At 21.4% G+C, this 17041-nt stretch overlaps 6 protein-coding genes across 6 annotated transcripts; 2 read left to right on the forward strand and 4 right to left on the reverse strand.

Annotated features, from left to right (window-relative positions):
- Positions 1 to 236: 236 nt before the first annotated feature.
- SRAE_2000348600 (Scarecrow) lies at positions 237 to 5291 on the reverse strand (the record flags this gene model as incomplete). The annotated part of the gene is made up of 5 exons (XM_024654683.1): positions 237 to 686; positions 929 to 1158; positions 1511 to 1867; positions 4024 to 4252; positions 5181 to 5291. 5 exons carry the CDS (start codon positions 5289 to 5291, stop codon positions 237 to 239), a joined length of 1377 nt encoding a protein of 458 aa, XP_024508031.1.
- A 2510-nt stretch (positions 5292 to 7801) lies between these two features.
- Positions 7802 to 9610, forward strand: SRAE_2000348700 (N-acetylgalactosaminyltransferase 7; the record flags this gene model as incomplete). The annotated part of the gene is made up of 1 exon (XM_024654685.1): positions 7802 to 9610. The coding sequence occupies one exon, from the start codon at positions 7802 to 7804 to the stop codon at positions 9608 to 9610; it is 1809 nt and encodes a 602-aa protein (XP_024508032.1).
- Positions 9611 to 11567: 1957 nt separating this feature from the next.
- Positions 11568 to 12013, forward strand: SRAE_2000348800 (Hypothetical protein; the record flags this gene model as incomplete). Its single annotated transcript, XM_024654686.1, has 2 exons — positions 11568 to 11676; positions 11724 to 12013. 2 exons carry the CDS (start codon positions 11568 to 11570, stop codon positions 12011 to 12013), a joined length of 399 nt encoding a protein of 132 aa, XP_024508033.1.
- A 409-nt stretch (positions 12014 to 12422) lies between these two features.
- On the reverse strand, positions 12423 to 13766 carry SRAE_2000348900 (PAN-1 domain and Apple-like domain-containing protein; the record flags this gene model as incomplete). The annotated part of the gene is made up of 2 exons (XM_024654687.1): positions 12423 to 13534; positions 13595 to 13766. The coding sequence occupies 2 exons, from the start codon at positions 13764 to 13766 to the stop codon at positions 12423 to 12425; spliced, it is 1284 nt and encodes a 427-aa protein (XP_024508034.1).
- Positions 13767 to 14450: 684 nt separating this feature from the next.
- On the reverse strand, positions 14451 to 14726 carry SRAE_2000349000 (Hypothetical protein; the record flags this gene model as incomplete). Its single annotated transcript, XM_024654688.1, has 1 exon — positions 14451 to 14726. The coding sequence occupies one exon, from the start codon at positions 14724 to 14726 to the stop codon at positions 14451 to 14453; it is 276 nt and encodes a 91-aa protein (XP_024508035.1).
- Positions 14727 to 16108: 1382 nt separating this feature from the next.
- SRAE_2000349100 (ShKT domain-containing protein) lies at positions 16109 to 16453 on the reverse strand (the record flags this gene model as incomplete). Its single annotated transcript, XM_024654689.1, has 1 exon — positions 16109 to 16453. The coding sequence occupies one exon, from the start codon at positions 16451 to 16453 to the stop codon at positions 16109 to 16111; it is 345 nt and encodes a 114-aa protein (XP_024508036.1).
- Between the last annotated feature and the right edge of the window lie 588 nt (positions 16454 to 17041).

Consider the following 17041-nt stretch of genomic DNA (forward strand, 5'->3'; position numbering starts at 1 on the left):
TTAAAGGTATACAAAATAAAGAAAACATAGAAAAAAATAATTAAATATTTTTCTTACTTAATTTCTTATTGTTTTAATTTAATTTTTAAAAAAATTTTTAACTTTTTTATGTACAAAATTTATAATAAATTTGTCTCTGTGTCTTTATAATATTTTACAATATATGTATATATATATATATATATTGTAATCAATTGATTGATTGTTATTTGTAGAAAAAAAAATTTTCTTTTTTTTTACCATCCACTAGCTTGCTTCATTTGAGAATAATATGGATTATTAACAGCTTGATAATTTTGTGTTGCTGTTGGGTTAAATGTAGCAAATGCAAAACCTTGCTGTGCATACATTTGTTGTTGATTATGATATTGAGAATACAGTTGATTTGTTTTATTGAGATCACCAAGTCCAAGTTGATCAAATGATCCATTCATTGTATTTAATATAAGTGAATCATTCATTTGATTATTATTTTCACCTGATGTTTCACTTTTTATTTCTTCTTTTGTATTTCCCAATATATCTAAACTTTCCCTATTTTGATGTGTAGTTTCTGATGGTGTTGAATTTCTTGATTCATCTGGTGATACATCAACAGAAGTACGTGATGACCTTTCTCCAGTCATTGCTTTTTCTTTTTCTTGGCGTTTGCACTTATAACGATGATTTTGAAACCAGATTTTTACCTATAAATATTATTAGTTCAATTATACTGTAATTTAAGGTACTTTATAAAACTAGTAATAATGTGTTAAAATTTACACAAATAACAAACGAATTAAACTATTACTTTTTAGTATACATTAAAAAAATAATAATCAAATTGATTTGAAAATATTTATATGTAATGATATATATATTTTTTTTACATTAAATTTTAAATATATATTATTATTTAGATCAAATAAATAAATAAAAAAAAACTTACTTGTGTTGGAGTTAAATTTATAGAATTAGCTAAAGCTTCTCTTTCAGGTGCTGTAAGATATCTTTGAGTTTTAAATCTTCTTTCTAATTCAAATACTTGTTGTTGTGAAAATAGAACTCTTCTTTTTCTCCTTTGATTATTATGTATTGGTAACTGTATTCCATGAACAGCCGCTCTAGAAGGGTCAATGCCACAATTTAGTCCCATTCCAGTTGTAGGAAATCTTCCAACTACAAAATATATATATATTTATTATAAAGAAAAATGTTTAAGAAATTATTTTTATTATTATAATACTTTTAAAGGTGTCACAGGAGATAATTAACTAAAATTAGTAGTGAAAATAGTTTATAATTTTGTTCCTATACAATAATACTAATATGTATCTCTTTTCATTGATTCATTACTTTACCCTTATCTTTGAAAGAAATAAAATTGAATCAAATTTTCTTTTACATTACAATTATTTATTGTTTCATTTACTAGTTATTATATATTATTAAAAATATATCATTATTATTAATTATAAAAAGTATTAAATATAAAATATAAAAAGAAAATTTTTAAAAAAGAATAACTTACGTGTAAAACGTGGATCAGGTCCACCATACCACGATGAAGGATTAGTATTAGCTGTCATATATGATGAAAAATCTGCTGCAGCATTATATGCTTGTGGAAAACCATGTGTAGCAGCTTGAAAATATGGATTAGCTAGAGCAGCCGATTGTGCTGCAGCTGCTGCAGCAACATTTCCTGAATGTGAAGGTGAGTCTGGTGAATGTAGTGTTGTACCACTTGCTGTTAATGAAACTGGCTGTGCCGTAGAGAAACATGTAAATGGATTAACTGAAGTATGATCAAAGCCTCCAGAAGCAACTGAGGCAGCGGTAGAAGCTGTTGTTGAAGTCATCTGTAGGATCTTTTGATGACTTTTAGCTAAAATTAGAAATAATATGAGAGGATATTTGAGTGGGTTTTTAGTAGTCGTCAAGAGTCTTAATAATACCAATAATCTTGAACAAATTAAGGTATGTAAGGTCCTAAAGGACTCCTTTCAAAACAACTGATGGACCTCTTATGGCTTCTTGAGGTTTTATATGGATAATCGTGAAGTGGTATCAAAGGGGCACGGAAACAGCCTTCCATTACTACATTTAATACTCCGCCTACCTAGGAGGAGCACTCAACTTTTATGAGTGTGGTTGGTTGACCGTATAATTAAAGGGTTGAACATATATAATATTTTTACCCTTGACAGGAAATTTTTCTTATAGGCAAATTAAAAGACCAAAAGCGTCAAACAACTTTTTAAAAATTCTAAGATAACGTCAAATATGAAAACCTTTAAGAAAAAAAACCACTACATCAATTGTTTTAAAAGCTCTTCAAAAAATAACACTTTATCAAAAAATCGTTTTTTTTTATATTCAATTTATAGTTATATTTTAGAAGGATAAATTACCAATTGAAAATTTTTTCTTTATTTATTTTACAACTTTATATATAAAAATTGTTTACTAATTTTGTCATATTTTAGTTTATATATATATATATATATTTAATAATATAACATCTAAATAATAAAATAATTTGTAAAAATAAAAATTATAGTATATCAAAATGAATTAAATAATATGCTCTTATTATATATAAATTATAATACAGGTAATTTATAATGTAAAATTTTGTCTAAACAAAATATTTAAATCAAAATATATTCAATTTATATATAAAGAAAAAACAATTTAAATTTCTTATCTATCATAACAACAATATTTTGAAGATTGAAGCTATTTAAAATTGGCAAACAAAAAGTTCATAAATAATTATGTTAAAATGTTACTTTTTTTTTAATATAATTAATATATCCTTAAATTATATTTTATAATAATTATTATAGATAAAAAAAAATACTATATAAAAAAAACAACATTAATTTGTTTCGGGATAAATAAAAGAGACAAAATGATTATCTTTTTTTTTTACACAGTTATGTCATTTAAACAAGAATACTATATTAATACTTCCCCTCTTTAGTATACTTGAATATAATCTTTCTCATACTATCATCATATTAATATAAACATTTTAAAGAAAAATAATATTAAAAAAAAAAATCTATTTCTCTATACAAATCGGTACTTTTTTTTAATTTTAATTTTTTTTTGTTTACTAATACTATTAAATTAATAAATAAATCTCAACCTAAAGGTATATTTTTACTTACTAAAATTGCGGCATTATTTTATCTATTATCCATTACTTTCCGGCAGTCTTTATTACTTAAGATAAAGTCATAGACAGATCAAGAAAAGTTTTTATTAACACTTCCTTTTTTGACACTATCTTATACAAGTTGCTTCTCTCACCGACAATTTAGATATATTTTTTTATATATTGTTTTATTATTGTTATTCTGTCATATTAGCACAGCTTGAAGTTAATTAGTTTAGAGAAAAAAAAACTTAATTCATTATTAATATATTATTTTATCACTAAAATATATATATGTAACTATAAAAAAAAAAAACTTTTTTTATATTAGATTACCTTAAAAAAAAATCTTAAACTTTATATTGATTTTTTTAAACCTCTTAATATATTTGATCAACATTATTAAATAAAATATATACTTCTCAAGTTACTTCCTAAGTGTTAATTGAAAATATTGTTCAATAGACATATATAGAGATACATATAAAAACACATATCTAATAAAACTCAAGAATGTTTTTCAAGCCAATACAAATGATATTTGAAGTGTAAGGTAAAGTGACAAGAGAAATGAAGAAAAAGTAATGATATATAACATATATCAATATTACTGTATATTAAAACTTTCTTCAAATAATGACAATATTGTTTTACTATACATAAACTATATTTTAACAAGTGTTTGATTTAAAGATAAGCTGTCAAATGAGGCTAAAGTTAGGTAGTTTTTTTCTAATTGACACATATATATATTATTTTTTTTATTTTATTTTAATATTTTAAAAATATTATATGTAAATTTATCATAATTTGATAAAATTATTTTTAATTTTTCTTATTATAGGTAAAAAAAATGTTTTTAATTTTAATTAACTTACCAAGTTGTGTGGTAAAATTTGACAATAAATCAGATACACTAAATTTACATGTTCCAATATTATTATTAGTATGACTTATAGAAGATATATTTTTAACTTTTTCATCCTTTTTTTTTATTGTTTCTTTTTTTGTATTATTTCTTCCAAATGATGAGTTAATTTCTTCATCGTTCCCTTCTTCTTCAATACTATCATCATCATCTTCTACCATCTCAGTTATCTTTTCCTTCTATAAAATAAAGTTTAATTTAGAAATATAAATTAGGTTTAAATATTTCAAAATATTTATATTATTATAGCTTTTTGGAAGAAAATTTTTGATGAAACAAAAATAGACAAAAATATATAATAGTTTTATTTTGTATTGAAAAAAGCTATTAAATGAATGGTTGTTTGATTATCAGCAACAAGTTTAAACGTCCTTAGCACTATTGAAATGAGATATGGAAAAGTTGTCAAGAGTCAATGGTGTTAGTGGTGATATATCTTCTTGTAACAATCATCCGAGTATGATAATGGAGGAAATTAAGTAACACAGACATACATTGTCATTTATTGGGTATTCTTTAAGTATCCCTATAGACTTTCTTTAATAATAATCTACGATAATTAGAAGAGTTCTTCAAAGAATACTTCAATCATTCTTATTAAAAAAAAAGTAATTACAAAAGTGTTAAGCTATAAAATATATATTACTACTTGTTACTTTAAAATATTTTGATCGTATACATGTTCTTTTTTTTCATCATTTTTAAATTTAATTACAGTATCATTAATAATAAAAGATTTTATATATATTAAATGTTTCATATACCTCAACAAATACTTTTTCTTTTAAAGTAATTAGTATTTAACAATAACAAAGAGATAACAAAAAAAGAAATATTTGGTAGAAGGAAGTTATCATTTAACCGATTGGCATTAGTTTATCTTTAAGGTAAACAATTAAATATTAAGAACTGTGAAACAATATTGAGGTTAATTTTTATCAAAGTGCCTTCCGTCTCACAGACCGGAAAGGAGCATTTATCTTTAGTAAATTATTAAGATAATCTTTTCAAATAAACAAATCGGTACACATTTTATTAATTGTCGCTTGAGACAATATCTTGAAAGATACCGCTACACAAAATATTAATTGAAAGAAAAATACTTACTTTGGTTGATTCTTTAAATACTGATTGACTTTGAATCATTGATCTCATGGCTTGGAGGCGAATTCTTTCAGCAAGCATAGCAGATTCTAATAATTTTTCTAGCATAGCCATTATTAACAAATAACTTTATAATAATATATAATATTATTTATATTGATATAGAAATAAAATATCTAAATATATATTGCTTAAGAATATAGATGAAACTTAAAATTTAACTTTTTAAATCTTGAATTTACAAAGTAATATATAAGATTTTCGAAACAATGACACTCTTTCTTCTGATTATGCCATCTTTTATCTTTTCTTTTGTTATCATCCCAAAAGTGATTTAGTTAGTGTGCCATTATCCGTTTAACTCTCATTTAACCGCCTCCGGTTCTTTGAATTATTCTCTTCCGTAACAAGTTCTTATTCAAATTATCATTCAGCTATTATACTTCTCTATAGTTTCTCTTTCAATTTCCATTCTTGTCAACACCAACTTTAACCTCTTGTATCAGTTAACAAGACCCAAACAGTATCCATTTATAAGGCCCTCGTTAAAGATAAACTAGAAAAATTTTTTTCTAACATTCTCATTTTATAAATAAGTTTTGTTTTGAATAGATAAAATAAAAAAAAAAGATAAATGGAAAGAAGTAGTAAATTATATTATTACTTCTTTATATCTCTATCTCATTTTCTAAATATATATATATATATATGTATTTTTTTTTTTAAACTGAGATATAAAAATATTTATATTTCTATATACCATTAACATAATTTAAAAGCATGATCCTTATTCAAATAATGAAAGTTATAAAATTTAATTACTAGACAATTGTTTTAACCACCATAACAATATAACAGAGAAAGAGAATTATCTTCGTTATATGTAAGTGATACTAAAAATTCTGATTTTAAGTAATATAATAAACAATTATCTATTATTTAATTGGATAATCAGATATATACAAATTTTTTCCATTACTACAAATACAAAACAAAAGAAGAAATAGATAAAACTTATTTAAAGATACTTGAACTATCTTCTTTAATTAAATGCCTAATCACCATCTTTTCTAACAAGGCATTTGTTGAATATTTTTTAAAATCAATTACCATAAATGTTTATAATTTAATTTTAAAGTTTAATTTTAATCTTACATCATTTAAACTAGAAAATAGATAAACATTTTACACAATATTTAAAAAGTTTTTAGTATATAATCTTTTTCTCAATCATTAAAAATGTAATAGATATATTATTATTCATATATATATATTTTAATATATATCATCTTCAAAACAATATAATTTTAAAGAAAATAATTAATTTATTAAAAAGTAATTGAAAAAAAAATTGATATTCAATAGGTTATGTAATAATTTAACAAACTGACACTTCTCAAGTAATCTTCTCATTCTTATACATATTATTTCAATTTAAACAATCACATTTACAGAGATAAATAAATTCATAGTAGATACTTAATAAAACCACTTAACTATCATATCAACATAATCTTTCTTTTGTTTAATAAGTACATACCTAATAACTTGATCTTGTTATCCAAGATTATATATTTAATTAATAGCATACTTCATGTTTTTTTTTCTTACCATTATATCATACACATCTGTTTGTTTTTTTTTTAAAAATAAATTCAATATTGCTCAATCGTTAAGTTAAACAAAAACAAAAAAAATATTTTTACAAAGTAATCATTGTAATAATGAATATTTATTATTAATGACTTCAAAATTAAATAAATATTACCTTATATATCAAAATATTTTGGATTTTTTTATAATAAATAAATGCAAAAAATGTATCAATATAATATATCTTATTTACATTTCAACAAGAATATAATTATTTTTTTGTGAAAATTATACAAAAAAAAAATATATATATATATATAATATCTTGTTACCTTTATTTTATACAAATTCATTGTAACATAAATATAATTTTAAATGTTATTTTTATAAGAATATAACATTTCTATTTGATTTTTATCAAATATTTATATTTCAAAATATATAAGCATTAATAATCAATTTAAAAAAAAATATTACAATCATGTAATTGATATTTAATAACAAAGCCAAATAATATTAAAATATTTATAAGTTTTTTTTTTGTTACATTTATCTTATTTAAATATATAATAATAAAATTTTTCTCCTATTATTATATATAATTATTTTAAAGACATTTTAATAATATTAACTGTTAAATAATAATTATATAAAAAAATAATATCAATAATTTAAATTTTATTCCTTGACCTTAAAAATATTATAATTTATTTATATTAAAATAACTTTAATTAAAGGAAAATTAAATAAATAAATAAATAAATAAAGTTATATTTATTTTTTAATTTTTAAATTATTAACTTGGTATATCGTTCCTTTTTTTTGTTTACTTTTCATACCACATAACTAAATATTTTAATAATAGACAATTTTATATTAATTGTTACAGTGTTACACGTGTCAAGTTATATGATTTCAAGTTAACTAAATAGTACTAATTTATTAAAAATTTAAAATAAACTAAATTATTTTTCTTTTAATATTAAATATTTTAATAAATATATATATTTTTTAGGTTATTTTATATAATAATGGGTAGTAAAACAGCTAGAAAATATAAGTTTCTAATAAAACAAGCATTAAGTCATAAACCAACATTGTTATTATTAATAGCTCTCATTTTATGTATACTATATTTATTTACTGGATCTAATGATGATGATAATAATAATAGTAATTTATATAAAAGAAATTTACAAAATTCATTAACACGAGGAAATCGAGAAGAGACATCTTATGAAAATTTACCAGGTGATAGTGATCCAAATACTTTTTATACAGCAGGTATTAATGGAAATTTTGAACCACCACAACAAATAGATAATGGTGGTCCAGGAGAAATGGGAAGACCATTACATATAGCAAGTAATGATAAATCAAGACAAGCTATGCATGATTATGGTTTTAATACATATGTTAGTGATTTAATTTCAATGAATCGTACTATACCAGATATAAGAATGGAAGAATGTAAACATTGGAGTTATCCTGAAGATCTTCCAACAACATCTGTTGTTATTGCTTTTCATAATGAAGGTTGGTCACCATTATTACGTACTGTTCATTCTGTTATCCTTCGTACACCATCATATTTATTGGAAGAAATTATTATGGTTGATGATTTTTCTGACAAAGAACATTTAAAAAGCCGATTGGAGGAGTATATTAAACAATTTAATGGTAAAGTTAAATTAATACGTAATGCTGAAAGAGAAGGTCTTATTAGAACAAGAACAGTTGGTGCTAAAGCAGCAAAAGGTAAAGTAGTAGTATTTTTAGATGCTCATTGTGAAGTTAATATTAATTGGCTTCCTCCACTTCTTGCTCCAATAAAATATAATAGAAAAGTTATGACTGTTCCTGTTATTGATGGTATTGATATGAATACATGGGAATATAAAAGTGTTTATGGATCTCCTGATGCACATTTTAGAGGAATATTTGAATGGGGTTTATTATATAAAGAAAAAGCTCTTTCTGGTAAAGAACTTCGTAGAAGAAAATACAATTCTGAACCATTTCGTTCACCAACACATGCTGGAGGTCTTTTTGCTATAGATAAATCATGGTTTGCTGAATTGGGTTATTATGATCCAGGACTTCAAATTTGGGGTGGTGAACAATATGAATTATCATTTAAAATATGGCAATGTGGTGGGGGTATTTTAATTGTTCCATGTAGTCATGTTGGTCATGTCTACAGAAGTCATATGCCTTATAATTTTGGTAAATTAACTGGTAAACCTGTTATTTCAACAAATATGCTTCGTGTCATTCGTACATGGATGGGTGATTATGAAAAATATTATATGATACGGGAACCATCAGCCCAAAATAGAGATCCAGGTGATCTTACAGAACAAATTGCATTAAGAGAAAGATTACAATGTAAAGATTTTCATTGGTATATGGAAAATATTGCTTATGATGTAACTGAAGATTTTCCACTTCTTCCACCTAATGATGTTTGGGGTGAAGCTAAAAATGCTAAAACGGGAAGATGTCTTGATGTTGGTACACCTGGTTCAATAATGTCTGCATCTGGATGTCATGGTTATGGTGGTAATCAACTTCTTAGAATAAATGTTGAAGGTCAATTTAGTCAGGGTGAATGGTGTATTGGACTTCATAGAGATAAAGTTCAAGCTGAACGTTGTAAGATGGGAACAGTTAATGGTTTATGGGAATATATAAAAGAAACTAAACAAATAAGACATAAGAAAAAAGATAAATGTATAACTGTTCCCACATCTGGAGTTTCTGATGAGGTAACACTTGAAGAGTGTGATTCACTTAATGATTTTCAAAAATTCAAATTTAGAGAAATATTTAATGATTAGTTTATTTATACTGTCTTTTTTTTAGTATTGACCGAAAGCTTTACAAATGTTCTTGAGATAATTGATATATCGAGATTTTGTTGGAAAGTTATTCAAATTACTTTATTAACACTTTAAAATATATATGTATATTGTATAAACTTGAAAAAAAAAATTAAATAAAGTAAACTTTGTTTTTTTAATTTTTTTCAAAAATATATTTATATCTCTAAATTATTGTACAAATTCATTTAACAATAAATATAATAATATAATTTTTATATCATATAGAAAATGTTAATTAATATATTTTTATTATTTCATTAAATTAATATTTTCAATTAATTAAAATCTTATTATTTTTTTTTTATTTAAATAATATATAATATTAATGCACTTTAATACATTAAAGTAAAATATTCTTTTGATACTATAAAAAGAATCGTTTGTTAAATAAATTATATAACACTTTTGAAATAGATATTAATTATGTAAAAATTTATTATATTGTTTACAAATAGTAATTCTAAGAAAATTTATATAATTAAGATTGTTTAATATTATAATTTGTATGTAATTACTAAAAATTTTTAATTAAAAGAAAATTTTAAAAAATGTTAATTAATTTCTTCAATTAAAAAAAATTTATTTTAAAAAATCTAGAAGCCTCAGGTTATTTGGAAAATACTTTTCATTATTCATTCAAAATGAGCTGGTATGTGATCATCAAAGGCAATGTAGTGATATTACTTTTAACCAACTATCAAATAAAATGCTCTCTTACACTACATTGATTGGGTTAACATTTAAATATAAAAGATTTTCATATAAAATGTATAAATTTCATTTATCTTCATTTAAAAGTTATTTCAAGACAAATAAAGTTATTAAATATTTTAAAATATAACAATTCAGAAAATAATATTACATGGTGAAAAAAATTGATGGGAAATTATTATTAGAAATATAATACTTTAAAAATAAACTGAAAACAAACTATTTGTTAAAAAAAAGAAAACAATATTATTTCTTGCATAAGGTAATATTAAATAATCATTTTATTACATCATTAAACGAAAATTAATATTACATTAACTTAAATTTCATTTTTATAACATAAAAAGATATATAAACTATTTAAAATAAATATAAACAAAATTATCTCTAGTTACATTAATTTATAATGTTTTACGTAAGACTTCTGTCACATTTTATTATAATTGGATAATAATTATTCATTTATTTGTCATATTTTACTTTTTTTTTTTATTTATTTACTAAAATACAAAATTATAAAATTTAAAGATAACATTTACCTTATATTATTTTAACTTTTATTCTTTTAATAAAAATTTCATTATTAATTTCTATTTGTTTCCATGTCAATTGATGAATATAAATACCTTTTAACTTGATTAATTGTTTATTGTTAAATATATATTAAAAAAAATTATCATCTTATTCACTATCAATTTCAATTATTCTAAATTTAAAGCTACTTTTATTTTATCATTTTTTTTTAAAAGATCTTTTATCATTTTTTTTTTATTTTTTGGCATAATTTTAAAATATTGTTTCTTTAAATAATCTATGTATCATTATTTATATTATAACAATAAAATGACGTTATTAAAAAGACAACAAAAAAATTTAAAAAGAAAGTTATGGTAGATATTTTTATTAAAAAATTATATTATTGTTATCTTTTTGCTTATGTTAAATATAATCCTATTCATATATCCCATGATAATTGTTAGAGAAGTAATGAATTAATCAAAAACCACCACGCCTATAAAATTAATAATTTTTCTAACGTTTTGCTTTTCTTTAAATGATATAAAATTAATAATTTTAAAGAATATTTATTTCCTTATTTAATGAATATATTTTATTCTTATACAAATATATATATATATATATATATATATATAAAAATTTCAAATTAGTTATTACTTAAATTAAAGTTTTTTTTTTAGGTATGGTGATATCTTGTAACATAAAATTATTGGTTTTTTTACTTATTCTCGGAATCATTATACCTTGTCCTGTTAAATGTTATAGTGCCAGATTTTTTAATGATGATGATGGTATGTTTGCTTTTTTTACCAAACTTTTTTTAAAATTAAAATTTAAGGTGCTTATAAAAGATATTTAATGAAATATTATTCTTCAAATTTTAATTTACCAATTGCTTATCAATATTATTATGACTCCAAAAATAATGACAATTTTCCGATTTCCGAGTTTTTAGTAAAAAATACTGGAGAAACTAATAAATTTGAAGGTGAATTTGAAGAGAATGAAGTAACTAGTGAACCATTTGAATCAGAAACTACAAAAAGATCTTTATTAGGAAATAAAAGAAATAATAGTTTAAAATTAAAACTATTAAATCAAGGAGCAAGAGGATTTGGAAGAAAGTGAAGATTAGTAAAAAAAATATTTTATCTATTACTGACAACTTATTGAATGTAAAAAAAAAAAATTTACAGATATTACAATGTTATGATGTACCATTATAATTTTTATATAAGTATATTAAATATTTTTTTATAATTATAAAAAAAAATTTACAAGAATAGCTCCCGGCTGTGAGTATCAAATGTATATCAAATAATCATATGAACAAAATAGAAATCATTTTGACTGTAATTGATCACCTATTAGATCTCATTTAAAAAGTTAATTTAAAATTTCTTTAAAAATTTCAATACCGTTTTTTATAAAAGAAAATTTAATTAAAATTTTTTACTCATTTTAATATAGAAAAAAAAGTTTTACAAAATACAAGAGTAAATTTAAAATTTATATTTTACTACTTACAATTTTTGCCTTAATTTTTTATTTGAGGACAATTTGATATCTTAAAGTGCAACAAAGCAACATTTATATTAGGTTTATCAATAACATGTCCATTAATTTTTGCTGATAAGGCACAATGATTTGTTTTAAGAGAAAAAGATATCATTTGACATTTATCTTTTCCATTAATACAATCCTTACATAATTTACACATTTCAAGACATTGTTTTATTGAACTTGACTTAACTATTACATCAGGAGATAATATCCTTGGTGAAATTGATACAAAACAACCATCTGATGTCCCAGCAAGAGAAAGAACTTCATCTCTTAGTCTATACATTTTTCTATATCCAATGTCTGGAACATTGTTACTAATAATTTTTTGGTTTTCAGAAACACCCATAAATGGTTTTACGGTACTTGGTAGTGGTAAATTATAGTCATCAACACCTAAAGAAGGTTTCATAGTTGTTAATTCTGGTAAAATATAATTTTCTAAAATTTTTTTTTCATTTAAATTTACACTCATTTCTGGTTTTGATGTTGTAGCTAAAGATGGATTATATGAATCTATTACTCTACTGTCAATTACAGGAATATTTTTGGATGGTGTTGATAATATATTTTTTACTTCATTTCCTGTTATTGTTGGGTCCGATGAATCATAACCACTAAGTTCCTGTTGTTGAGGGACTTTATCTTTATTTGAAACATTTTCTTTAATTTTAGGATTTATAGATGTTATTTGGATTGGAGATGTTATGGTAGATGTAATAACATTTAAAAGAATATCTTTATTACTTTCAGGTACTGTAGATATTTCTTTAGATTTAATGTTATTATTTGTATTTATAATTTTTTTAAGACATTTATTTTCTAAATATGTAGAATCAACATCAGATGTAAATAATTCAGGCATTGTAGTTTTGGTTTCAGATGACAATACACATGTTTGGTCTTTGGTGTAATACATAGCAGCTTTACATTCAAGATCTCCTAAAAGTTTTGTATCAAAACATATTTGTTTACATTGTTCTTTACTGGTGATATCTTTTATTAATTGATCTACAACACCTATCAATACTTTTCCAGGATACTCCTCAAAACATGAATCTAATGTTGGTGAATCTTTTAAAATATCTAAAAATAAATATTTATAATTAAAATATTAATAAAAAAAAAAAGATAATTAAAACTTACTTTCATTAAAATTTTTTTTATATGGTATTAAATTATTCTTTTTATCTAAAACAAGATTACAACTATCTTTTAATGTTTTAATTACTAGTTTCTTGCTTAAGGCTTCTCTATAATTCATACATAACTGAAGACAAATGGCTACTTTTTCTGTCTTAACTTTGGCAGTATTCATAGTTTTTAAACATTGTCCTATCTCAGTATTTTGAACTCCATAGATAAAATTTAAATTTAAAATGACAATAAAACAAAAATATGACAAAGTTTTCATATTTATTCTGATAAGAAAATAAACTTTTTATAACCAAAATAAATTTTTTTTAATAATGTAACTTAACTGAATTTTAACTCTTTTATATCCTCAAACTATTAATTTATATTTATTTTGAAGTGCATAAAATCATCCACTTGAAATGTCAAAAGAATACAATTTATGTAATCATATAAAATTATTATTCATAAACAGATACTAGCTTTAATCAATAACATTATTAAAAATAATTATTTTTTATTATTATTACTATTAAAGTACTATTAATTGTAAGGTTAATTTATAATAAACCTTGAATTATTAATATTTCTAAATTTTCACCTTTTTTTTTTATTGAAAACTATTATGTTTAAATATAATTGAATTTAGGTAAAAGTATTCTTTTTGATGTATTATGTTTATTATTTTTAATAAATTTAAAATATATTAAATATTAGTTCTTTTTAATTTCTGCTTACTTTTTATTGTTATCCTTTTGGGATTTTTCATATTTTTGTTAGCTTACTACTTTTTTCAAGGTTGATATGTTTGTTTTACTGAGACTAAGAAGTTATTTAAATTGTTTATTATATTTGATAACAATTAATATTACTGCCAATTGGATGATGGGTTGGAAGACCAGGAGGAGTACCATGACGGAGGCCATGTTGAAGGCCTTGGTGGAGGATATGGTGGCCATGGAGATGGAGGTGGACTTGGAGGTGACGGATTCCATGTATTTGGTTGTGTATTAGAAGGAAATGTATAATATCCATATCTAATTCTCTTATAAACACCATTATTTTCTGTAACAGTAGGTTTGTTAATAACAACAATTTCTGGATCCCAAGAAGGCCATTGAGCCAATGTTATACTCCATATCATAAAATTAGTTAATAACAAAAAATAAATACTCATAATTATTTTTAAATAATATTAGAAATTGACATTTTCTTAAATAATATACTTTTACACAAAAAAACGAGTTTATTGATATTAAAAATAACATTAAAAAAATCAAAAATAATGAAGCATTATTAAATAAAATAATAACAAGAAAACATACTAAATATCGTAAATATCGTAAATCCCGTTATTTTAAATGGCAAATTTTATGGTAATCCAGTAATAATATACATAAAGAGAAAATAAATAAGCATGATAATAAATCTAAGCTTTAAAAACAAGATTATTAAAAAAAATTTAAATAATTAATAAGCTAGATAAACAAAAACATATAATTATCTTTTATACAAGATTTCAAAATTTTTCTTTACTATAAATGTCATTTAATATTCTTAAATTAAAAAAACAAACTTTAGATAATCATTAATATAATAAATTATTATTGATAAGTATATCAAAATTAGTTTACATTTAGTACTTTTAGTACTTATTAAAAGTTCAAGTATATAATCTTTCATTGTTTTAAAAATTAAAAATAATATATTTATGTAGCATATTTACTTATTATTATGATAAAAATTAACAAATAAATACCAATAAATTTTTAAAAACAATTTAGTTTTCTATACCATATAAATATTAAAAATAATTGAAATTTATTTTTATAACACCAATTAAATAATATTTATAATTAACTATTATAATTATTTTTATTTTAATTAAACTAAAAAAATATATCAAATGAATTAATATATTTTGATAAATTTTCAAATACCATTTAATAAAAATGAACATCAGTTAACAAATAACAAAATCAAATTGTACATTAATAAAATAAATAAATAAATTTTGAGAGAAGACCAAAAATTATGTAATTTTAGATAAGAACATTTGTCATTTTTTTTATCAATTTAAAAATGTTCCCTTCTGATAGGAATAATCAAAATTATATAAAAAAAATATGCCCAAAAAAGATGTTAAAATATAACGAAACTTGATTATATCAACTCCAGAAATTATTTTTTTTTTGTTATTAACATGTTAGATGAAAGAAAAATAAATGCCGTTATATTTTTTTTTGTTAATTTAAATAAAAAAATTTTTTTTATTAATAATAGGGAGATTGGAATATTTTTAAAAAAGTAATTTATTTATTAAAAATTCTAATTTATTAATGTCAAAAATTAATTAAATAAAAATGAAGCTTTTTTGTTTTTTTTTAAAAAAAAACTGGATAGCAAAATGAAATGTTCAAATAAAATAAATTGAACATTTCAGTAAAGTTATAATATTTAACTTTTAAAAATGAATGTTTTAGTTAAAAATTGACAAGAATAAAAACTTTTTAAAAGATAAATATCTTAAATTTTACAAACCCCACAAGTTTTGGGGCATTTAATAGCATATATGTTAATAAGTTTTTTTGTATTACATTGATTTGGAGATACTTTAGAACATATAATAGATAAATTTATACATTTAGATTTGGTGGTAGTTTTAGCTACAGGTTTTAAAGTTGCACGTCTTGGTGGTTGACTTTTAAGAACACATTTGTTTTCAACACAAATATAGTAACGTGGACAATTCATATTACCACATGTTCCTTTTGATATTGGATTTTTATTACCTAATGTAATTATAATAACATTATTACTAGTTCCTGAAGAAGTACATACTCCACATGTACGAGGGCATTGTTCTTTCATAATATTTATATAAGTTGTATTAGTACATAAATGTTTCATTAGAAAACAGTTACTATTTAAATCAACACATTTATCAATTGATATTATTATAGGAATAATAAAAGTTAGAGTAATAATTAGCTTCAATTTCATTTTAATTTAATAATCAATCTGCTAACATAAAATATAAATCTTTATTTATAGCAACTGATATTAGTTAATATTTAATGTAAATTTTTATAAAAAAATTTTGTAGATTTATTCAGAATAATTTAAGTTTAAAAAAAATAATTATTTGATATATATAATTGTATAAATAATGATTTTTTTTAAATTATTATATAAACATTCAAAAAACCTTACTAAAGTAATAAATAAAAAAATGATTAAAAGTGTATTTGTATATATTAAATCAATGTTAATATATTCATGGAATTTAAACAAAATCTTATCATTGTAAATTTTAATTATTTAAAAAAAACTTTATGTTTTTCAAAGTTGTTTATATGATAAATAATTTTTTTTAATGTTAAAATTTACAAAATATCTTAAAAAATAAAAATAAATATTTGGTATTTATTTTATATAACCATTTATAATAAATATTTT

This window comes from Strongyloides ratti (genome assembly GCF_001040885.1).
Source record: "Strongyloides ratti genome assembly S_ratti_ED321, chromosome : 2".
NCBI lineage: Eukaryota > Metazoa > Nematoda > Chromadorea > Rhabditida > Strongyloididae > Strongyloides > Strongyloides ratti.